The 24047-nt window shown below is 47.6% G+C and overlaps 1 protein-coding gene across 1 annotated transcript in view; it reads right to left on the minus strand.

Annotated features, from left to right (window-relative positions):
- Window positions 1-4447: 4447 nt before the first annotated feature.
- LOC115475067 (3-methyl-2-oxobutanoate dehydrogenase [lipoamide] kinase, mitochondrial-like) overlaps window positions 4448-24047 on the minus strand; it is a 150315-nt gene continuing 130715 nt past the window's right edge. The window contains exons 11-12 of the mRNA XM_030210807.1: window positions 21528-21656; window positions 4448-4802 (exon numbers count right to left, since the gene is read on the minus strand). Coding sequence (XP_030066667.1) covers window positions 4448-4802; window positions 21528-21656 — 484 coding nt within the window. The remainder of the gene's footprint in view (window positions 4803-21527; window positions 21657-24047) is intronic.

Raw genomic sequence — 24047 nt, forward strand, 5'->3', positions numbered from 1 at the left:
TTTTGTACCAGGGGCAATGGAGGGTTAAGTGACTTGCCCAGAGTCACAAGGAGCTGCAGTGGGAATCAACTCAGTTCCCCAGGATCAAAGTCCACTGCACTAACCACTAGGCTACTCCTCCAGGACAGAACTTTTGAGATTTAGGGGGAAAAAAAGGAGAAATTAGATCTTACCTGCTAATTTACTTTCCTTGAGCCTCTCCACACCATTCCCAATGAGTGGGTCATATGCTGTCCTACAAGCATAGGGAGACTAAGAACTACTAACTAGTGACAATTGTATAAGGGACTGTGCAACCATGACCTGCTCAGTATTTTGCATAGCCAAGCATTAACTTAACAAGAGACAAAAGAATCAAAACAGAAAACAGGAACATGAAACCCCAAAGGAACCCTCGGAAAAGAAGTAAGCACCAAACCAAAATTAAACTGTGATGCTTGCAGCTTCTGGACCCCTGTGACACCTGCAAAAGCCACATTCTTCTAGGGCGGGTCTGGGAATGGTCTGGAGAGACTCAAGGAAAGTAAATTAGCAGGTAAGATCTAATTTCTCCTTCCTTATCTGCTCCAGATCATTCCTGACGAGTGAGAAGTATCAAAGCAGTACTCACCAAGGATGGGAAAGTCTCCAGATCAGCATGGAAGCCCCAACCCAAAATAACCACTCTGCCGAGACTGAATGTCCAACCTATAATGTCAGACAAAAAAATGTAGAGAAGACCAAGTAGAGGCCCCTGCAGAGGAATAAGAAAATGTTCCACCAAGGAGATGACCTGCGCCCGTGTAGAAGGTGCCCGCAAGACCGCTGGCACATTCTTACCACACAGTAGGTGGACGCAACGGCCTCCTTAATCCAGCGGGCGATTGAGGTCTTAGACGCCGCCTGTCCTCTTCATGGTCCCCCAAACACAAAAGACGGTACGTGGAATGAAAATCCTCAGTTTGGTGCACATAGCACTTCAGCTCCCTACCGACGTCCAGCCTATATAAGGAAGAAGAAGCCTCCTTCCGTGAAAAGGAAGACAATACATGAAAAGTGAAAACACCTTAGGCAAAAAAGATGGGACCGTCTCGACGACACCTTTTCCTTTGAAAAAAAAAAACAGAAACAGCTCCCTGCACGACAAAGCTTGCAAATTCAAAATACGCTGCACCAATGCGATAGCCACCAAAAACACCACTTTAGAGAAAGATCCTTAAGGATGACCTGCTGAAGAGGCTCAAAGGGAAAAAAATAAAAAAATCGAGACACATCTGGATGTAGTGCCAAGGAACGCCCTTGCAATGGGCCCCGAAAACAAGCCAGCACTACCGACTGCACATGAAGGCAAGACGACGACAACCCCTTCTCCAAACCACACTGAAGAAAATTCAGAAGCTGACCAACCGAAGCCCAAAGGGGAACCACCATCTTTAGTACATAAGTATTGCCATACTGGGACAGACCAAAGGTCCATCAAGCCCAGCATCCTGTTTCCAACAATGGCCAATCCAAGTCACAAATACTTGGCAACATCCAAAAAAAAGTACAAGACATTTTATACTGCTTATCCCAGAAATAGTGGATTTTCCCCAAGTCCAATTTAATAATGGTCTATCAAACCTTTTTAAAACTCTGCTAAGCTAACAGCTTTTACTACATTCTCTGGCAATGAATTCCAGAGTTTAATTACACGTTGAGTAAAGAAAACTTTCCCAATTTGTTTTAAATTTACTACTTTGTAGCTTCATTGCATGCCCCCTAGTCCTAGTATTTTTGTAAAGCGTAAACAGATGCTTCATGTCTACTGTTGAACTCCACTCATTATTTTATAGACCTCTATCATATCTCCCCTCAGTCACTTTTTCTCACATCAATTCTCAAAGATACGCCAGACTTGAACATAGGCCAAAGAGGTGAACCTCCGAGGACTTAAAAGGGTATGAATCACCCCAGGAGAATAACCCTTCTTCAGCAACCGCACCCGCTCAACAGCCAAGCAGTAAGCGAGAACCAACCCACATCAGGGAATAGAATGGGATCCTGCCTCAGTAGACCGTCCTGCAGAGGAAGACGAATTACAACTGCACCAGACCTGCATAGAAACATAAAGGAACCTGTTCAGAAGGAATAGATCCTCAGAAGCTTAGCGGAGATTGGATGGCAGCACCAGTGGTGGGAGGCGGGGCTAGTGCTGGGCAGACTTCTACAGTCTGTGCCCTGAAAATGGCAGATACAAATCAAGGTCAGGTATACACAAAGTAGCACATATGAGTTTATCTTGTTGGGCAGACTGATGGACCATACAGGTCTTTCTCTGCCATCATCTACTATGTTACTATGTGTGGCCAGTCGGGGGCCACAAAGACAACCCGACTGCTGTGCCCACGAATGCGTTGAAGAACACAACCAATAAGTGGCCATGGAGGAAACATGAACAGAAGACCCTGAAGGGGCTAGGGCTGAGCCAACGCATCAAGCCTCTCTGACAAGGCTCCTTCCTGTGATTGAAAAACTGCAGAGCCTTGGTGCTGTTGGCCATGTTCATGATCAGAGGATCCTACCGGTTAACTATGACCTCAAAGGCCATGGGAACAAGACTCCACTCTCCTGGATCCAGACGATGCCAACTGAGGTAGTCTGCCTCCAGATTACTGACCCCTGTTACGTGCACCACGAACAGTAGTCGCAGGTTCTGTTCCACCCAGGCCATGAAAAGGGCCGTTTCTCATGCCAACAGACGGCTTTTTGTACCACCCTGCCAACTGACATAGGCTACTGCCATCACATTGTCCGAGAGGACTCGCATGTTCCAGAAGCACACTAAGCATTGAAAAGCCAACAGGGCGAGATGTATCGCCCAAGTCTCCAGACAATTGATTGACCATCATGTCTCCTCCTCCAACCAGCATCCCCTGGCCACCTGCCCAGACAATGAGCTCCCCCATCCGGATAGATTGGCATCCATTGTTACCAGCACCCAATCCGGCGGGTCCAGTGGCATGCCCTGACTAACAGCACTGGTCCAGCCACCATCGAAGGCTGAGACGCATGGCTTAACAAAGACACACTCTGCAAGAGAGTCTCTGATTGTGGAGACCAATATACCAGCAGCGCTGCCTGAAGAGGCCTCATTTGCACTCTCGCCCACAGCACCACTTCAATGGACGCCACCATGGATCCCAGCACCTGCAGAATGTCCCATGCAGACGGAGCCCCAAAGGTGAGGAGACAGCGAATCGGAGCTCGAATCTTCTGTATTCTGGCCTCTGGAAGATAGCAATGTAACAAATTAGGGGATAATGCTTTTATTTCCAGAGCCACTTTTAACATAAATTACACAAAGACTCCAGTACGTTTTTCAATATCACAAAAGATTTTATGTTGCAATGCCCCAACCCTACTAGCACTGCAACCTGCTATTAAAACCTCACTCACTCATTCGTCCATTCATCCACCTTGCACACCCTGTACTAGAATGCAAACTAACCTCTATTACATTCCAAACTACAAATATGTGCTGTTTCTTGATTTTACATAAAGTTTTTTACATAATTTTTTTTCTTCAATTGTGCATTGTATCATACAAACAGGATCACAAAACAGCTCCGCCAGCTCAATAGTCCATTTCTTGTGATGCCACGCTTTCCACTTGGCCACTATGAACGTATTGTACACCAACGCTGGGTAACTGATCTCTAATGGATAAACACAGTTCATCTACTGACCCTCTGTTGATTGCTTGAGTACAATGCATCCAAACATCTTTATACATCAAAGTACAGGTGCTATATGCTGTGTACTCAGTGACTAACGCGACAGTCCACCATATCTGTGCAGGTTCCCCAATGCAGGACCGCATTTCACAAATCTTCCTCAGGAGGAACCACCATCGCATTTCCACTACTCAAAAACGGCTGCACGCCAGATTGAAGCTCCCTCGGGAATGGGCCACAGACGCCGCACAGGAAATTGCATACAGCATATAGCACCTGTACTTTGATGTATAAAGATGTTTGGATGCATTGTACTCAAGCAATCAACAGAGGGTCAGTAGATGAACTGTGTTTATCATTAGAGATCAGTTACCCAGCGTTGGTGTACAATATGTTCATAGTGGCCAAGCGGAAAGCGTGGTGTCAACAAGAAATGGACTATTAAGCTGGTGGAGCTGTTTTGTGATCCTGTTTGTATGATACAATGCACAATTGAAGTAAAAAATTATGTAAAAAACTTTATGTAAAATCAAGAAACAGCACATATTTGTAGTTTGGAATGTAATAGAGGTTAGTTTGCATTCTAGTACAGGGTGTGCAAGGTGGATGAATGGACAAATGAGTGAGTGAGGTTTTAATAGCAGGTTGCAGTGCTAGTAGGGTTGGGGCATTGCAACATAATAAAATCTTTTGTGATATTGAAAAACGTACTGGAGTCTTTGTGTAATCTCTGGAAGATAGACCACCCCATCTCATGTGTTGAAACATACCCCTATGTACTCCAATGTCTGGCTGGGACCAGAGAACTCTTGGCTAAATTGACTATCCAGATGCTGGAGAAGCTGAACTACCTGAGCCGAAGCCTTCTGGCTCTCCTCAACCGACTTTGCTCGAATCAGCATCAGCAGGTCGTTCAAGTAGGGATGCACCAGAATGCCCTCCTGCCGAAGATGGGCTGCCACCACCACCATTACCTTGGAAAAGGTTCTCGGCACCATGGCCAGGCCAAAGTGCATCACCCGAAACTGGTAATGTTCCCCCCAAACTGCAAAGCGGAGATATTTCTGATGTTCCAGGAGCATCAGAATGTGCAGGTACGCCTCAGATCTAGGGATGTGAGAAACTCCCCCGGCTAAACTGCCACTATTACTGACCAGAGGGTCTCCATGTGAAAAGGAAAACGCGCAAAGCCTGATTCACTCACTTGAGATCCAAAATCGGACACCAGGAATCTTCCTTCTTGGGCATAGGAAAATAAATAGAATACCTGGTCCAGCATGATGCGGACCCACCTCTGGTAAATCAGATGCAATCTGCCGCCTATGGGCACCACCGGAGGTTGGGCCCCCAGAATATGATTGGGAGGTCTGGGCACCTCCGGAAGCTCTTCATGGCCCCCCTCTCCTACTGCCTCGAAAGGAAGGAAAGGACTGACTCTTGTTCCAGAAATGAGCACGCTGTGAACTGGCTCCCCTACCCAGCCAATACCGCCAAAACTGCTGAAGGCGCCCCTGACCTACCAACTGCGACCTATCCTACAGAAACCGTGGCACCTTGGACTCCCCTAAGCTGTTCACCAGCTTCTCTAATTCTTCCTGAAGAGCAACTTGCCCTTAAATGGGAGCTGACTCAAACAGACCTTTGAGGCCACATCAACTGACCAATTCATGAGACACAGAAACGCCGCTCAACTACCACTAGAGCTAGGTTCTTCGCGGAGGCACAGACTTAAGTCATACAAAGCATCTTAAAGAAAATCAGTACCCAACTCCAAATTTACTACATCCGAAGACGACTGTGAGGAAGAGGACGCTAGAAAATCCAGCAACCTCTCGGCCCACCTAAAACAGACTCGAACCTGCAAGGCCAAGGCCAAAACCTCAAAGGAATACTTCAGGAGCGCATCCATGCTCTTGAGGATCTTAAGGTCTGCCCCGCCTTCCACAGGAATAGCCATGCTCTTGGTTAACAGCCATCACCAGAGAATATACCTTAGGAACCTGGAAGGATTCCAAATTTGCCTAGGCAGCAGGTAAAACTGAGCCATTGCCTGACCGATGTGTAAAGGTGAATTCAGGGCCTGCCACTCTTCCTCCACCAGCTCCGTCAGATTCTTGTGGTAGGGAAATGTCTGGTGCGGATGGCAAACCTCCTTCAAAAGAGTCACTCTTCCTGGAGTCACCAGAAGTCTGGGGGGTCCTCCAAATCTTCAAAACCTGCAGGACCTCCGACAATAAAGAGGCAACTCTTGGCGCCTAAAAATTCATACAACCGATTGATCCTCCCCTAGAGGCACCGCAGAAGGGCCCTCCAAGGTCTCCGTGACCCAGGGTTCCCCTGGACTGGCTCCTCATCTAGCGAAGGCTCTGACCTCAAGGACAGCACCTCATCCAAATCCTCCTCAGGGGAGAGGGCCCTTCTTAGCCCCAAGCGCTAACCCAGACACCCCCACCCAAAGACCCCTCCGGGTCCCTACTGACCAGTTGTCCCCACAAAGGCTCCCAAAGTAGACCCCTCTTCATGCGATATGCCTGATGCCACAGGACGACAAATTCTGGAGTAAACACAGAAAACTCACGGAAAGCATCTAGTCTAGAAAGGGCCAGAAGACATCTCCTGAATCCAGCACATGTGTACCCAAGACAAAATGGCAGATATTCCCGCCACCCGCTGAGTTTGTCACAACACGGGCTGCCAAAGAAGATGCCCCCGTTGCAGCCCTCCTTAACCAGCAGGGGGGCTTTCCCACACCCTCAAGGGCAGCCAATTCCGGTTCAGTTCCGGGAGCCAGCTCCTTGGCACATGCGACAAAGTCCAGTGTGTACTGGTGTGCAGAACAGGCTGCGCATCGGCATATCTTCTCTGCCTGTGTAATCATGCCGCCTCACAGGTGTCTGGCTCGCTGCGTCCACCGCCTGCACTCTCCCCTGCCACAGAGAGTCCAGTAGCTGCACCAAAACGTGCTAAGCAGCGCCTCTGCCTGTCTTGTGGCTAGTATTTTTTTTTTTTAAACTGCAGCCGGATTCACTGAATTCTTTCAGTTCAACTCTTTTTTTGTTTCTTTTAAAAGGTGCTCACTGCCATTCCTTGGCCACCTACCCAGGTAAAGAGGGGAGGAGGATGATAGCACGGCACTCACAAACAAGGAGGGCGGTGGGGGGAAGGAACCAGAATCTGGAGCGTGCCAGAGCCCGAAGAGCTTAAATTAATGGCTACTCTCATGTGCCTTAGGTTTCTTTTCTGCTCTTCCTTTTTTTTTTTTTCAGAACCAGGAGCTATTCAACCTTTATTTATTCTATTTTAGTAATTTTTAAATGCGGCCAAAAAAACAGCGCACCCAAACAAACAAGGACCGGATTGCACAGACTCGCCTACCTCTGCTGGGTGACTGAGAAATACTGAGCAGGGTCAGGGTTGCACGCCCCTTATACAGGTGTCACTAACTAGTAGTTCTCAGTCTTCCTCTGCTGGTAAGAGAGCATATGACCCACTTGTCGGGAATGATCTGGAGCAGATAAGGAAGCAAGTATATTTTCTAACAAACTTTAGTGAGAACTCTGGATGAGTACGAAGAACTATTTGTTGTGAAGAAACTGAGTATACAATTCATAGGTTACTATGCTTAAGTTCAATTATTTTTCTAGTTGAAGTAGCTCATAATACTAAAACAGCACTTTCCAGGTTACAAGCTCGAGTAGAGAAGACTCCATTCAAAAGGCATTTTCATGACGGATAATCCCTACATAAGATAAATACGGAGGATTCCTATATAGAAAGAGACATCAAAATAAAATTTAAATAACCTCACAGCTGTTGATGTGTTATGATGGGCAGGAATGGTGCTTAGATGGCAACTCCAATAGTTGGGAAGTAAGGCCAGTACTGGGGAGACTTGTAAAATAGTAAAGAAAGATCAGGAAAGGCTGGTCTGAGCTTTGATGGCAACTACAGTAGTTGGGAAGTAACGGCCGTTTTTTATTAACAATTTAAAGCAATCACACGTCAGTGCTTGGCCGCAAAAGACTTACTTACAAGCTGTTCAATGGCATTTCACTACCATTTGTTTAGGTTGTATAACGAAAACACTTACCTGTAGCAGGTATGCTCCGAGGACAGCAGGCTAATTGTTCTCACATGTGGGTCGACGTCCGCGTCTTGCCCAGGAATCGGCATTTTGCCAGCAAAATAAAACAAGTTTTTGCCACAGAAATTCTAGCGTGCAAATTGCACGCACAGCGCATGCGTGGATGACTTCCCACCCATCAAGTGAGCGTGCTTCCTCAGTTTAATCAAAAAGCATAGAAGCAACAAACAAGAACAACTCTAAAGGGGAGAGGGGCGGTTTGTGAGAACAACCAGCCTGCTGTCCTCGAGAATACCTGCTACAGGTAAGTATTTTCGCTTTCTCCGAGGACAGCAGGCTGCTTGTTTCACATATGGGGTATCCCTAGCAACCAGCTCACTCAAAACAATGAACATTGGTCCAATTGGGCCCCGCAACGGGCGAGGACATAACATAGATTGACCTGAAAACCATAAAACAACTAACTGAGAGTGACCTGGAGCAGAACAAAAATGGGTCTAGGGGGGTGGAGTTGGAGCCTAAACCCCAAACAGATTCTGCATCACAGACTGCCCAAACCGACTGTTGTGTCGGGTATCCTGCTGAAGGCAGTAGTGAGATGTGAATGTGTGTACTGATGACCACGTTGCAGCCTTGCAAATCCCCAATGGAGGCTGACTTTAAGGAAGATCTTGCGGGCTACGCCCTTGTTCAGTGACCACTCGTGAGGTTGCATTATTCTGCTCAACCTGTCGGTTAGACTGTTGTTACATCTGCCAGATAAGTGGGCTTGAAGAATCACGCCCAAAGCCACATCTGGATGGCTGTCCTGACACAGAGGGCGAGATCTGGTGCCCCCCTGCTTGTTGGTGTAATACATGGCAACCTGATTGTCTGAATCAATATGATTGGTTGGACAGCCGGTCTCTGAAAGCCTTTAGAGCGTTCCAGATAGCTCGCAATTCCAGGAGATTGATCTGAAGACCTTTTTCCTGAAAGGACCAGGCTCCTTGAGTGTGAAGCCCATCTACATGAGCTCCCCACCTCAGGAGGGATGCATCCGTCAGCACTTTTTGTGGCTCAGGAAATTGGAATGGACGTCCCAAGGTCAGATTGGATCTAATCGCCCACCACTGCAGAGAATTCCTGAAGTCAGTGGACAGTTGGATTACATCCTCTAGACTCCCCGCAGCTTGATACCACTGGGAAGCTAGGGTCCATTGAGCCGATCTCATGTGTAGACGTGCCATGGGAGTCACATGAACTGTGGAGGCCATAATGCCAGCCATGATCTGTTGAGACGCTTGAGCTATGGACACTAGGGACAGGAGATTGTCTGCCCTTGTCTCAGGAAGATAAGCGCGAACTGTCTTTGTGTTCAACAGGGCTCCAATGAATTCCAACTTTTGCACTGGAGTGAGATGGGACTTAGGGTAATTGATTACGAACCCGGCAGTTCTAGTACCTGAATAGTCATTCGCATGGACTACTGAGCACCTGCCTTCGAGGTGCTCTTCACCAGCCAATCGTCAAGATAAAGGAACACATGCACTCCCAATCTGCGTAGCGACGCTGCAACTACCGCCAGGAACTTTGTGAACACTCTGGGCGCAGATGCCAGACCAAAAGGCAGCACACAACACTGAAAGTGCTGAGTCTCCAGTCAAAATCGAAGATACTTCCTGGAGCTGGAGGATCGAGATATGTGTACAAGCATCCTTTAAGTCCAGAGAGCAATAGCCAATCGTTCTTCTTGATTCTGGGGTGCCCAGGGAAACCATCCTGAACTTTTCTCGAACCAGAAATTTGTTCAGGCCCCTTAGGTCAGGATGGTACCATCCCCCGTTTTCCTTCTGCACAAGGATACCTGGAATAGAATCCAAGACCTTCTTCCCCTGGGGGAACGGGTTTGACCGCTTGGGCCTTTAGAAGGGGCAGAGAGTTCCTCTGCAAGTACCTCCATGTGCTGGGAACTGTAAGATTGAGTCCCGGTGGGCAATTTGGAGGTTTGGATTCCAGAATGAGAGTGTATCCTATCCGGACCTATTTGAAGAACCCACCAGGTCGAGGTTATAAGAGCTACCTTGGTGAAAAAAACTCAACCTCCTCCAACCAGTAATCGTCCGGTACGGACACGTTATTGAGGCTAATGCTTAACTGGAGCCAGTCAAAAGCCCATCCCTTGCTTTTGCTGGGGAGCAGTATGGGCCTTAGTCGCACGCTGTAGACAAGCACAAGCGCGCTGGGTTGAGCCTGGGCAGGCTGCCAAGAAGCGGAGTGTACCTATGCCTAGAATAGGAATAGGGAGCACTGCTCCTCCCACCAAAAACCTCCTAGATGAGGAGGACGTCGGTGGGAGAGAGAATCCATAGCATCATTATGCTTCTTGATCTATCAACTAGATCCTCTACTTTTTCACCAAAATGATTATCCCCCTGGCAAGGAACATCCGCCATTTGCTACTGGACAGAATGATCCAGGTCAGAGACACACAGCCATGAGAGTCTGCGCATCACTATACCTTGAGCAGCAACTCTGGATGCCACGTCAAAAGTGTCAAATGTACCCCTGGCCAAGAACTTTCGACATGCCTTCTGCTGCCTGACCACCTGGAGAAAAGGCTCGGCCAGCTCCATAGGGAGTGCATCAACCAAGCTCGACAGTTGACGTATCGAGTCCCGCAAGTGCACGATCGTGAAGAGCTGGTATGTTTGGATCTTGGCGGTAAGCATAGCGGCTTGATACGTCTTCCTCCCAAAACAGTCTCCTTTCTAGCGGAGGGGAAGGATCAGAGGGAATCCCAAAGGACTCATCAGAAGAGAAGTACCTGGGATCCTCTTCTGACTCCCACGAACGCTCCTGCTCAGTATCGGACACTGAACCTGCCTTGATGCCGAGGAACGATGTCCTCTATGGCGATGTCGAGAGGCGATGCCCGGTCCGACTGTGGCGAAGCTTCCTCCACCGACGTTGAAGGGGAGTCGACCTGGGTGACAGCCGATGTGGATGCCGCAAGCGGCATTGCGGTTGGGGACCTCACCGCAGGTGAAGGGCCAGACACCGCTGCAGAAGCAGGTACAGAAGGCACAAGCACCCCCCGACACCGAAGCCGACTGTCACAACAGTCCCTCCAGAAGTTCTGGAAACAAAGCCCGGATGCGCTCGTCGAGAGCCGCCATCGGAGAAGGCTGAGGGGTCGATGGGACAGGTGGTATCAGAATCCGTGGAGGCTCGGGAACAGTTACCGGGCTACTGGGAGGCCGATGCAACAGCACCTACTGTATCGAGGGGGAGCGATCCTCTCAGTGCCGACGCTTTTCGGGTGCCGACTCTCTCGACGTCCCGGAGCTCCCGGTACCGTGCATTGAAGGAGAACGATGACAGTGCTTCTTAGCCTTCGCTCGATGCCCATCAACGAGCCTCCTCGGTACTGAGGAGGACGTGAAATCCTCATTCCTCCTCATGGCCGGGTCTGGCGAAGGCCGGTCCCAGGGGGCCTGCATAACAGGAGGCCTCGAGGCAGGTGGAGACCCACTTGATGCCTCACTGTTCCCAGCACCAGTTGGTCTCTCAGTAGCCATTACCTTTCTTCCCGACGTCGATGCTCCCTGTCAATGCCGACAACATCGGTACCGATGTCGAAGGACCAGACTGAGCCCCAAAAAGTCTCTCGTTGGGCTTCTCGAGACACTTGAGTCTGTTTCTTCATACGAAGGCACAGACTACAAGCGGCTGGGCAATGGTCGGGCCCAAGGCACTGAATACACCAGGCGTGGGTATCAGTACCTGAGATAGTCCGGTTGCACCGCGTACAATGCTTGAAGCTACTGGGTGTCTTCGATGACATAGAAGGAAAAACGGCTTCGGCGAAATCAAATGACGCGATTGTGTCTTTGAAAAGAAATGGGAACCCGGCCGTGCGGCCTGAACTCAGCCGCATAGAAAAAGAAAGAAAACTTATAAAAGGGGACTAAAGTCAAGAAAAATACGGGAAGTTTTTTTTTCTTTTAAGAGAATGACGAAAAATAAAAGAAAACTAAAATGAACTAGCCGTCAAAGACTCTGTTTCCTGGGTCAAAAACAAAGAGAAGAGTTGAAAACGTCTCTCCGCCGCGCACAAAAAAAAACTGAGGAAGCACGCTCATGCGACGGGCGGGAAGTCATCCGTGCATGTATGGTGCGTGCGATTCGCGTGCTAGAAGACTCTAGCAACACTTTGTTTTATTTTGCTGGCAAAATGCCGATTCCTGGGCCGACGCGGACGTCAACCCACATGTGAGAACAAGCAGCCTGCTTGTCCTCGGAGAATGCCAGCAACCCTGTCAGCAGGGCACTGTATTAAGTATTAAGTATTGCCATACTGGGACAGACCGAAGGTCCGTCAAGCCCAGCATCCTGTTTCCAACAGTGGCCAATGAAGGTCAAGTACCTGGCAAGATCCCAAAAACAGTACATTTTATGATGCTTATCCTACAAATAAGCACTGGATTTTCCCCAAGTCCATTTTAATAATGGCTTATGGACTTTTTTTAGGAAGCTATCCAAACCTTTTGTAAACCACCGCTACACTAACTGCTTTTACTACATTCTCTGGCAACGAATCTCTGGCAACGAATTCCAGAGTTTAATTACACACTGACTAAAGAAATATTTTCTACGATTTGTTTAAATTTACTACTTTGTAGCTTCATTGCGTGCTCCCTAGTCCTAGTATTTTTGGAAACAGTAAACAAGCTATTCATGTCTTCCCGTTCCATTCCACTCATTTTATAGACCTGTATCTTAGCTTCCCTCAGCTGTCTCTTCTCCAAGCTGAAGACTCCTAGCCACTTTAGCCTTTCCTCATAGGGAAGTTGTCCCATCCCCTTTATCATTTTTGTCACCCTTCTTTGTACCTTTTCTAATTCCATCATATCTTTTTTGAGATGCGGTAACCAGAATTGCACACAATTTTCGAGCTGCGGTCGCACTATGGAGCGATACAAAGGCATTATAATGTCCTAATTTATGTTTGCAATTTATTTTCTAATAATACGTAACATTCTATTTACTTTCCTAGCCGCCACCACACACTGAGAAGAGGGGTTCAACATATCATCAACAATGACACTTCGATCCCTTTCCTGGTTGGTGACTCCTAATGTGGAGCCTTGTATTACGTAGCTATAGTTTGGGTTCCCTCTTTCTCACATGCATCACTTTGCACTTGCTCACATTAAACGTCATCTGCCATTTGGATGCCCAGTTGCTCAGTCTCATAAGTTCCTCTTGTAATTTTTCATAATCCTCTTGCGATTTAACAACTTTGAATAACTTTGTGTTGCCAGCAAATTTAATTACCTTACTAGATCATTTATAAATATGTTAAAAAGCAACGGTCCCAGCATAGACCCCTGGGGAACCTGATTATCTACCTTTCTCCATTGAGAATACTGACCATTTAACCCTATTCTCTGTTTTATATCTTTTAACCAGTTTATAATCCACAATAAAACATTACCTCCTATCCCATGATTCTCCAATTTCCTGTGGAGTCTTTCATGAGGTACTTTGTCAAATGCCTTTTGAAAATCCAGACACACAATATCAACCGGCTAACCTTTGTCAAAATGTTTGTTCACCCCTTCAAAGAAATGTAATAGATTGGCAAGGCACGATTTCCCTTTACTAAATCCATGTTGGCTTTGTCTCATTAATCCATGTTTTTTAATATGCTCTGTAATTTTGTTTTTTATAATAGTCTCTACCATTTTGCCCAACACCAACTTCAGGCTTACCAGTCTATAATTTCACAGATCACCTCTGGAACCTTTTTTAAACAAATCGGCGTTACATTGGCCACTCTCCAATCTTCCGGTATCATGCTATCATGCTTGAATTTAAAGATAAATTACATATTACTAGCAATAGCTCTGCAAGTTCATTTTTCAATTCTATCAGTACTCTGGGATGAATACCATCCGGTCCAGGCGATTAGCTACTCTTCAATTTGTCAAACTGTGCCATTACATCTTCCAGGTTTATAGAGATTTCATTCAGTTTCCCTGACTTGTCAGCTTTGAATATCTTTTTTTGGTACCAGTATCACTCCCACATTTTCCTTGGTTTAGAGCGAAGCAAAGAATTCATTTAATTTCTCAACCGTGGCATTGTCTTCCCCGAGTGCCCCTTTTACCCCTTGGTCATCTAGCAATCCAACTGAGTCTTTCACCGGCTTCTTGCTTTTAATGAACCTAAAAAGGTTTTTACTATGTGTTTTTGCCTCCAACGCAATTTTTTTTTTTTCAAATTCCCTCTTTGCCTTCCTTATCAGAACTTTGCATTTGACTTGCCATTCCTTACGCTGTTTCTTATTATTTTAAGTTGATTATCGTATGGATAGCTAGCGTCTCTTAAAAAAAAAAAAATTCCGCTAGAAGACGCCTGAAGCAGGCCATTTTGGCCAAAACAGGACATGTTCAGTCTGGAATGTTATTCCTTGAACATCGTCTAGTTTCCTTTATTTGTCATCTTTGCTATGTTTGTCATGATTTTGGGGCCGCGAGGGTTCCTGCTCTTCTGTTTATGTTGAAAAAAGGACAGTGTCAGTCAGGCCAGGCAGACATCTACAATCTGTCCTGAATATGACAAAGACAGATCAGGATTAAGAATGCTTACATCACATTAATACTGTACGTTAAGAATGCGAGTGCTATGTATCTCTTAAGGTTGAAATTAAAAAGTAAAACATTGTTAATTACCAATATTGTTGGATGATGAATGTAGCTATGCTGAGGCCATAATTTAAAAACCACTCTTTGGACTACTAGAATGGTGTTGTAGTATTGTGGCATAACTATCTACGGGCCCTGTTTACAGAGCCATGCTAGAGGCGTGTTAATGCTTTTAATGTGCGCTATTAGCGTGCACAGTGTAGGCGCCCACAATATTCTTATGGGTGCCTACACAGCAAGCTAATTTTGTGCACGTGATAAAAACACTAGCGCACCTTAGTAAGCAGGGCCCTATATGTGACTGGCATAGTAAATTGCCAACCTCCCTGATTGTGAAACCAGTATTAATCATGAAAGGGCACAGCATGCGAGGAGAAGTGGGAGGGGCTTGGGCCACCTTCTTAGGCAGACTGGATACACTCTGCAAACTTTTATCAATTACCATGTTCCTGTGATATTAAGGTCCAATGGTAAAGAGGTTTCTGAAAGGTGATTTGACTGGAAACTAAATATTGTTCAATTTCTATGCTGTCAGGACTTGTGATTTATGATTTTAAGGAAGAAGAGAGCCCTTGTTTGGGGTGACTGATGATAGAAATATTTGAAGACTGCATGAAGGAAGAATAATCTTTCAACAATAGGGAACCTTGTTCAGATCAGAAATAAGCAAATGTTGGTCTGATTTGCATACACCGCCTCCATTATATGCAAATCTCTTTCATGCATACTCATTGTGAATATCCTGAAAACCTGACTGGCAAGGAGTACTCCAGGACTGGACTTGAGAAACACTGCTCTAGGACAGTACTTCCATCCTGGTGCTGTGAAATGTCATTAACCACCTGTGTGCCCGATTACATCCCAAATATTAATGGAACTGTTATGTCACTGCACAAAAATTTATCACATCATGCAGGGAATTAAAAGCGAATGCTACATACCTGTAGAAGGTATTCTCCGAGGACAGCAGGCTGATTGTTCTCACAAATGGGTGATGTCCACGGCAGCCCCTCCGATCAGAGATCTTCACTAGCAACAGCATTTGCTAGCCCTCGTGTGCACATGCACCGTGCACATGCGCGACCGTCTTCCCGCCCGAACGCGCTCGTGTTCGTCAGTCCAGTACATAGCAAAGACATAGACAAGGGAAGACACAACTCCAAAGGGGAGGCGGGCGGGTTGGTGAGAACAATCAGCCTGCTGTCCTCGAAGAATACCTTCTACAGGTATGTAGCATTCGCTTTCTCCGAGGACAAGCAGGCTGCTTGTTCTCACGAATGAGGTATCCCTAGCCCCCAGGCTCACTCAAAACAACAAACAGGGTCAATTGGGCCTCGCAACGGTGAGGACATAACTGAGATTGATCTAAACTTAACCAACTAACAGAGTGCAGCCTGGAACAGAATAAAAATGGACCTAGGGGGGGTGGAGTTGGATTCTAAACCCCGAACAGATTCTGCAGCACTGACTGCCCGAACCGACTGTCGCGTCGGGTATCCTGCTGAAGGCAGTAATGAGATGTGAATGTGTGGACAGATGACCATGTCGCAGCCTTGCAAATCTCTTCAATAGTGGCTGACTTCAAGTGGGCCACTGACGCTGCCATGGCTCGAACACTATGAGTCGTGACATGACCCTCAAGCCTAGTCTGGGCGTAAGTGAAGGAAATGCAATCTGCTAGCCAATTGGATATGGTGCGTTTCCCGACAGCCACTCCCCTTCTGTTGGAATCAAAAGAAACAAACAATTGGGCGGACTGTCTATGGGGCTGTGTCCACTCCAGATAGAAGGCCAATGCTCGTTTGCAGTCCAAAGTGTGCAGCTGGCGTTCAGCAGGGCAGGTATGAGGACAGGGAAAGAATGTTGGCAAGACAACTGACTGGTTCAGATGGAACTCCGACACCACCTTCGGCAAGAACCTAGGGTGAGTACGGAGGACTACTCTGTTATGATGAAATTCGGTATAAGGAGCATGAGCTAACAAGGCTTGAAGCTCACTGACCATGCGAGCTGAAGTAACTGCCACCAAGAAAATGACCTTCCAGGTCAAGTACCTCAGATGGCATGAATTCAGTGGCTCGAAAGGAGGTTTCATCAGCTGGGTGAGACCGACATTGAGATCCCATGACACTGTAGGAGGTTTGATGGGGGGCTTTGACAAAAGCAAACCTCTCATGAAGCGAACAACTAAAGGCTGTCCCAAGATCGGCTTACCTTCCACACGGTAATGGTATGCACTAACCGCACTAAGATGAACTCTTACAGAGTTGGTCTTGAGACCAGACTCAGACAAGTGCAGAAGGTATTCAAGCAGGGTCCGTGTAGGACAAGAGTGAGGATCTAGGGCCTTGCTGTCACACCAGACGGTAAACCTCCGCCATAAAAAGAAGTAACTCTTTTTAGTGGAATCTTTCCTGGAAGCAAGCAAGACACGGGAGACACCCAAGGAGGCAAAATCTATGCTCTCAACATCCAGGCTGTGAGAGCCAGAGACCGGAGGTTGGGATGCAAAAGCGCCCCCTCGTTCTGAGTAATGAGAGTCGGAAAACACTCCAATCTCCACGGTTCTTCGGAGGACAACTCCAGAAGAAGAGGGAACCAGATCTGACGCGGCCAGAAAGGAGCGATCAGAATCATCGTGCCTCAGTCTTGTCTGAGTTTCAGCAAAGTCTTCCCCACCAAAGGTATGGGAGGATAAGCATACAGGAGGCCCTCCCCCCAATCCAGGAGAAAGGCATCCGACACTAGCCTGCCGTGGGCCTGAAGCCTGGAACAGAACTGAGGGACCTTGTGGTTGGCTCGGGTAGCAAAGAGATCCATCAAGGGGGTGCCCCATGCTTAGAAGATCTCGTGTACCACTTTGGAATTGAGCGACCACTCGTGAGGTTGCATGATCCTGCTCAACCTGTCGGCCAGACTGTTGTTTACGCCTGCCAAATACGTGGCCTGGAGAAACATGCCGTTCCGGCGAGCCCAAAGCCACATTCTGACGGTCTCCTGACACAGAGGGTGAGATCCAGTGCCCCCCTGCTTGTTGATGTAATACATGGCAACCTGGTTGACTGACTGAATTTGAATAATTTGGTGGGACAGCCAATCCCTGAAAGCCCTTAGAGCGTTCCAGACCGCTCGTAACTCCAGGAGATTGATCTGTAGACCTTGTTCCTGGAGGGACAAACTGCCTCGAGTGTGAAAGCCCATCGACATGAGCTCCACATCCCAGGAGAGACGCATCAGTCGTCAGCACATTTTGCGGCTGAGGAATTTGGAAGGGATGTCCCAGAGTCAAATTGGACTGAATTGTCCACCACTGCAGGGATTGAAGAAAACTGGTGGACAGCTGGACTATATCCTCTAGATCCCCAGCAGCTTAATACCACTGGGAAGCTAGGGTCCATTGAGTTGATCTCATGTGAAGACGGGCCATGGGAGTCACATGAACTGTGGAGGCCATGTGGCCAAGCCATCTCAACATCTGCCGAGCTGTGATCTGCTGAGACGCCCGCACCCAGGAAACGAGGGACAGAAGATTGTCGGCCCTCGCTTCCGGAAGGTAGGCACGAGCCGTCTGAGAATCCAGCAGAGCTCCTATGAATTCGAGTTTTTGAACTGGAAGAAGGTGGGACTTTGTATAATTTATCACAAACCCTAGCAGCTCCAGGAATCGAATAGTCATCTGCATGGACTGTAGAGCTCCTGCCTCGGAGGTGTTCTTTACCAGCCAATCATCGAGGTAAGGGAACACGTGCACTCCCAGTCTGCTTAGAGACGCCGCTACGACAGCCAGGCATTTTGTGAACACCCTGGGCGCGGAGGCGAGACCAAAGGGTAGCACACAATACTGAGAGTGCCATGTTCCCAGCCGGAATCGAAGATACTGTCTGTCAGCTGGCAGTATCGGGATATGCGTGTAAGCATCCTTTAAGTCCAGAGAGCATAGCCAATTGTTTTCCTGAATCATGGGAAGAAGGGTGCCCAGGGAAACCATCCTGAACTTTTCTCGAACCAGATATTTGTTCAGGCCCCTTAGGTCTAGGATGGGATGCATCACCCGTTTTCTTTTCCACAAGGAAGTACCTGGAATAGAATCCCAGCCCTTCTTGCCCCGGTGGCACGGGCTCGACCATATTGGCGCTGAGGACGGCGGAGAGATCCTCTGCAAGTACCTGCTTGTGCTGGAAGCTGAAGGACTGAGCTCCCGGTGGGCAATTTGGAGGTTTGGAGACCAAATTGAGGAAGTATCCTAGCCGGACTATTTGAAGAACCCACTGGTCGGAGGTTATGAGAGGCCACCTTTGGTGAAAAAATTTTAACCTCCCCCCAACCGGTAGATCGTCCGGCATGGACACTGATTGCGGCTATGCTCTGCTGGAGCCAGTCAAAAGCCCGTCCCTTGCTTTTGCTGGGGAGCTACAGGGGCCTGTGGAGGTGCACGCTGTTGACGAGAACGAGCACGCTGGGGGGTTTGGCCTGGGCAGCAGGCTGGCGAGAGGAAGGATTGTACCTACGCTTATTAGAAGAATAGGTAACAGTCCTCCTTCCCCCATAAAAACGTCTACCAGTTGAGGTAGATGCTGAAGGCGTCCGGCTGCAGAATTTGTCAAAAGCGGTATCCCGCTGGTGGAGCTGTTCGACCACCTGTTCGACCTTTTCTCCAAAAATATTATCCCCCAGCAAGGAGAGTCCGCTATCCGCTGCTGGCGCCTATTCTCCAGGTCTGAGGCGCGTAGCCATGAGAGTCTGCGCATCACCACACCTTGAGCAGCGGCCCTGGACGCGACATCAAAAGTATCATAAACACCCCTGGCCAGGAATTTACGACACGCCTTCAGCTGCCTGACCACCTGCTGAAAAGGCTTGGCTTGCTCAGAAGGGAGCTTGTCCACCAAGTCCGCCAACTGCCGCACATTGTTCCGCATGTGAATGCTCGTGTAGAGCTGGTAGGACTGGATTTTGGAAATGAGCATTGAATAATGGTAGGCCTTCCTCCCAAAAGAATCCAAGGTTCTAGAGCCCAGGGGCGCAGAAGCATACTCCCTAGAACTCTTGACCTTCTTAAGGGCCAGATCCACTACCCCAGAGTCGTGAGGCAACTGAGTCCGCATCAACTTCGGGTCCCCACGGATCCGATACTGGGATTCGATCTTCTTGGGAATGTGGGGATTAGTTAGCGGCTTCGCCCAGTTCGCCAGCAATGTCTTCTTGAGGACATGGTGCATGGGTACTGTGGACGATTCCTTAGGTGGTGAAGGATAGTCCAAAAGCTCAAACATTTCAGCCCTTGGCTCATCCTCCGTAACCACAGGGAAGGGAATGGCTGTAGACATTTCCCGGACAAAGGCCGCGAAAGATAGACTCTCGGGAGGAGAAAGCTGTCTTTCAGGGGAGGGAGTGGGATCAGAAGGAAGACCGTCAGACTCCTCATCTGAGAAATATCTGATGTCTTCCTCTGCCTCCCACGAGGCCTCACCTTTGGTATCGGACTCCAGTTCATGAACTTCTGTCCGAAGCCGTGCCCGCCTCGACTCCGTAGGAACATGGCCACGATGGGAGCGTCGAGAGGAAGACTCCTGTACTGGCGGCGATGGAGCTCCCTCCATCGATGTCATCAGGGAGTCAGCCTGGGAGGCAACCGATGCCAGTACCGCAAGCGGTACCGTTACGGGAGACCTCACCACGGACGAGGGCCCAGCCGGCGCCTCAGTCGTCGGTACTGGCGGCGCAAGCACCCCCGATACCGGAGGAGAAGGGTGCAACAGCTCTTCCAGGATCCTTGGAAGGATGGCCCTGAGACTCTCGTTGAGAGCGGCTGTCAAGAGAGGCAAGGAGTCCGGTACCGGCGACGAGCTGCAAATCTGTCCAGGACGCGGAGGCGGTACCGGGCTGTCCACAGGCACCTCCTGAATGGAGGGTGAGCAGTCCTCCCGATGTCGACGCTTGGGTGCCGGTGGTACCGGCGACCCAGAGCTCTCGGTACCATGTCTGGAAGGTGACCAATGGCAATGCTTCTTTACCTTCACACGAAGCACGTCACCGGTACCTCCCGGTACCGAAGAGGAGGATGTCGAATCCAAACGTCTCTTGTGGGCCGGGTCCAAAAGAGGTCGATCCCGGGGGCATGTACCGCAGGAGCCCTCGAGGCAGGCGGAGACCTACTCAAGGGCTCACCACCACCAGCAGGGGAATGGACAGCCCTCACCTGCACTCCGGAAGACGAAGCACTCTCTGATGACATCGATACCACCGATGACCTCGGTATCGTAGACGCTGGATGACCGGCAGAAGAGCTGGGTACCGCAGACGTCGACACACCGGACGATGACCTCGGTACCGAAGACATCAAAGCACCGGATGAGGCCCTGAGCAACAGATTCCACTGGGCCAATCTCGTCGTCTGAGTCCGCTTCTTCAAAAGAAGGCAGAGAGTACAGGCCTGGGGGCGATGCCCGGCCCCCAGACACTGAAGGCACGAAACGTGCCTGTCAGTGAGGGAGATAGTCCGGCTGCACTGGGTGCACTTTTTGAAGCCTCTGGCAGGCTTTGAGGACATGGGTAGGAAAAATCACGCCGGCAAAGTCAAAATTCGCGATGATGGCTAATGGCACCAAAAAAGTTAGAAAAAACCTGTATGGGCGGCGAAAAAGGCTGCGCCCGACAACGAAAGGAAACTTACGAGAAAAAAACTCGACGTAAGGGAAGTTTTTTTTTTTTTTTTAAACTAAGAGACACACGACAGAAAAGAGAAAAACCGGACACTTCCGAACGGAAGAACGCTGCGAAAAGACGCGAGGGGTCTCCTTGGGGCACAGATCGACTGAAAAACAGCCACCCTGAGCCGCGGAAAAAAGAAGACTGACGAACACGAGCCCGTTCGGGCGGGAAGACGGTCGCGCATGCGAGGGCTAGCAAACGCTGTTGCTAGTGAAGATCTTCGATCGGAGGGGCTGCCATGGACGTCACCCATTCATGAGAACAAGCAGCCTGCTTGTCCTCGGAGAATTAAATGTAATTCAAAAATGGAAAAAATAAAAGCAGTCTCTGCTGGTGGAGACCCACCTCATAGCGTTCTTCAGCAGCTCAGGCAGGATGTAGTCCAATGGCATTGGGATGAATGGGAAACGGGCAGCCACATGCCCATTGATTCTCACCCGTGGAGCATTCCCATATTTATGCTCACATAACCGCCTGAAACACAAGAGATGTTTCAAATGTGATAAGACTGAAAGCAATAATAATGCTCAAAACAAATCCTTTCTTTCATAAACTGAATGTTAGTGATAAGCTGCCTCAAGTCCAGCCAGTGTCCTGTGCCTCTTTATGCACTGACTGTACATTCAGAGCATAATTTTGTTAACAGGCTGTTCATTTGTGCAGCCATATGAACAAGCTGCAACAGTTTCAAAGGGATTGTACATACGTACTTTTGGTTTGAAAATTATCCCACCACAAATATCTACAATTTAGTATGCACAAAATTTTCTGGAACATTTATATGCACTCATTTTGAAAATACTACTACTGATAAGCAGATGATCCAAGCCCAATTGGAGCTGAGAGGGAGATGGAACGAACAGCTCTTACCTGAAATGACACCAACGCGGCCTATGTGTGAGGCACAGTTTTGCCAACATCACCTTTGCACACCTTACAGGCTGATAAAAGCGAGGCAGCAGCTACAATATACATCTATGGGCATGTGACTGCAGGCAAGTGACCAAAGGGAAATGCTCCTTTGGAGATTCGGTGAACCCTGAAGAGTTTTGGAAGCCCACTGCAGATACTGGTTAAGTGCGGCTTTCTTTTTTTTTTTTAATCAATGCTTAGGGGGTATAGGGAATAAAAAGGAAGGGAATGATCAAGAACTTCCCAGAACATTATGTTGAATATGGGCCCAATGGACAATTTGTGATACGTGGAAAAGATTTAAACTCCTGTTCTTATACTGCTGGTCATTTACTGGACTTATGTTTTCTGGGCGTGGCTTTAAACAGCTATACTATGGCTATTTCTCAGTCTCTGGTGCCTTGGTCTGATCATTATTTGATTTCTCTTTCAATTCTCGCATTAAGGATACCTAATGGTTTTCCTTCTAAGCTAACTAGAACCATTAGAGGTGTAATTGATCCTATACAATTAAAAGATCTGTGGACACCAAGGTTGGGTGATTTGGATACTTTGAGGCATATTTTCAAAGCACTTAGCCTTCCAAAGTTCCAAAGGTTTCTATGGAACTTTGGAAGGCTAAGTGCTTTGAAAATGAGCCCCTTTGAGGCTCATTTTCAAAGCACTTAGCCTCCCAAAGTTCCATAGAAACCTATGGAACTTAGCCTCCCAAAGTGCTTTGAAAATATGCCTCTTTGTCTGCTTCTAATACTGTCACTTGTTGGTATGAATCTGAAACAGTGTCTGGATCAAGCTACTCTCTTTAAGTCTATTATATGTGTAAGAAAATGTAGCGCCCCTTGGTTTACAGCTAAGTTGAGGTCTTTAAAGTAAATGCTTTGAAGAAAAGAGCGTGAGTGGTGAAAATATCCAGACTCTGTCTGTTTGATGCAGTATCAGATGCATTTGGTTACCTATCAGGAGGAAGCGCTGAAGGAAAAAAAGTTGTTTCTCTGATGAAGATATTGCTAGGGCATCGTCTTCTTCTCAGCAACTATTTAGAACAGTGAAGAACTTAACTACTGTATTTTCTGTGTTACCTTTGTATGGTATTTCATGTCAGGAGCTTGCTGATTTCTTCAGGAGTAGGTAAGTCTATGATGAGTAAGTTGAATCCTTCACACTGTTCCCTGGATAATTGTTCCTCGGCAATTATTAAATCTTGCGTATCAACTTGTTGTTCGCTTAAACTATTATCATGAACAAGTCGGTATCTAAGGGATTGTCCCTGGGACTTTGAAAAAGGCTTCTGTTCATTCTTTGCTGAAGGGTGGTGCACTTGATCCTAAACAAGTTGTGAACTATCATTCCATCTCAACGCTGAAGTTCTTGGCAAAAATTTTGGAAAGGCTTGTGTTGGATCAACTGCATGATTTCCTTGATCTGAAAGATATGCTTGATGTATGTAAATATGGTTTTAGAGCTAAACATTCAACTGAAACATTGCTGCTGTCTGCATTTGATTTGATACATGCTGGATTTGATTGAAGTAAGGAATATCTAAATGATTTTCTTGGACATTTTTGTAACCTTTGATACAATTCACCATTAAATTTTACTAAGCAGGTTATACTCATTGGGTGTTCAGGGTAGAGTTTGAGTGGTTCTATTCGTTTCTCTGTGTTATTTTCGTGTTTAGGTGAGGAAAACTCTGCTTGGATTCCTATTACTATGGGTGTGCTACAAAGGTATACACTCTTGGCTATACTATTTAATATCTACTGGGTTCCGATTTGTCATGTTCTCTCTGGTCTGGGTGTTCAATATCAACTTTATGCTAATAAAATTCAATATTTTCCCCCCAAGTAAAGTGTTCTGTCTCTGATACTCTGTCTTTTTTGAAGATGCGTTTGCATATGTTAGGGGACCCTGGTTTAGCACCAATAGGCTGAGGTTGAATGTAGGGAAAACACA

The sequence above is a fragment of the Microcaecilia unicolor genome, chromosome 7 (assembly GCF_901765095.1).
Source record: "Microcaecilia unicolor chromosome 7, aMicUni1.1, whole genome shotgun sequence".
NCBI lineage: Eukaryota > Metazoa > Chordata > Amphibia > Gymnophiona > Siphonopidae > Microcaecilia > Microcaecilia unicolor.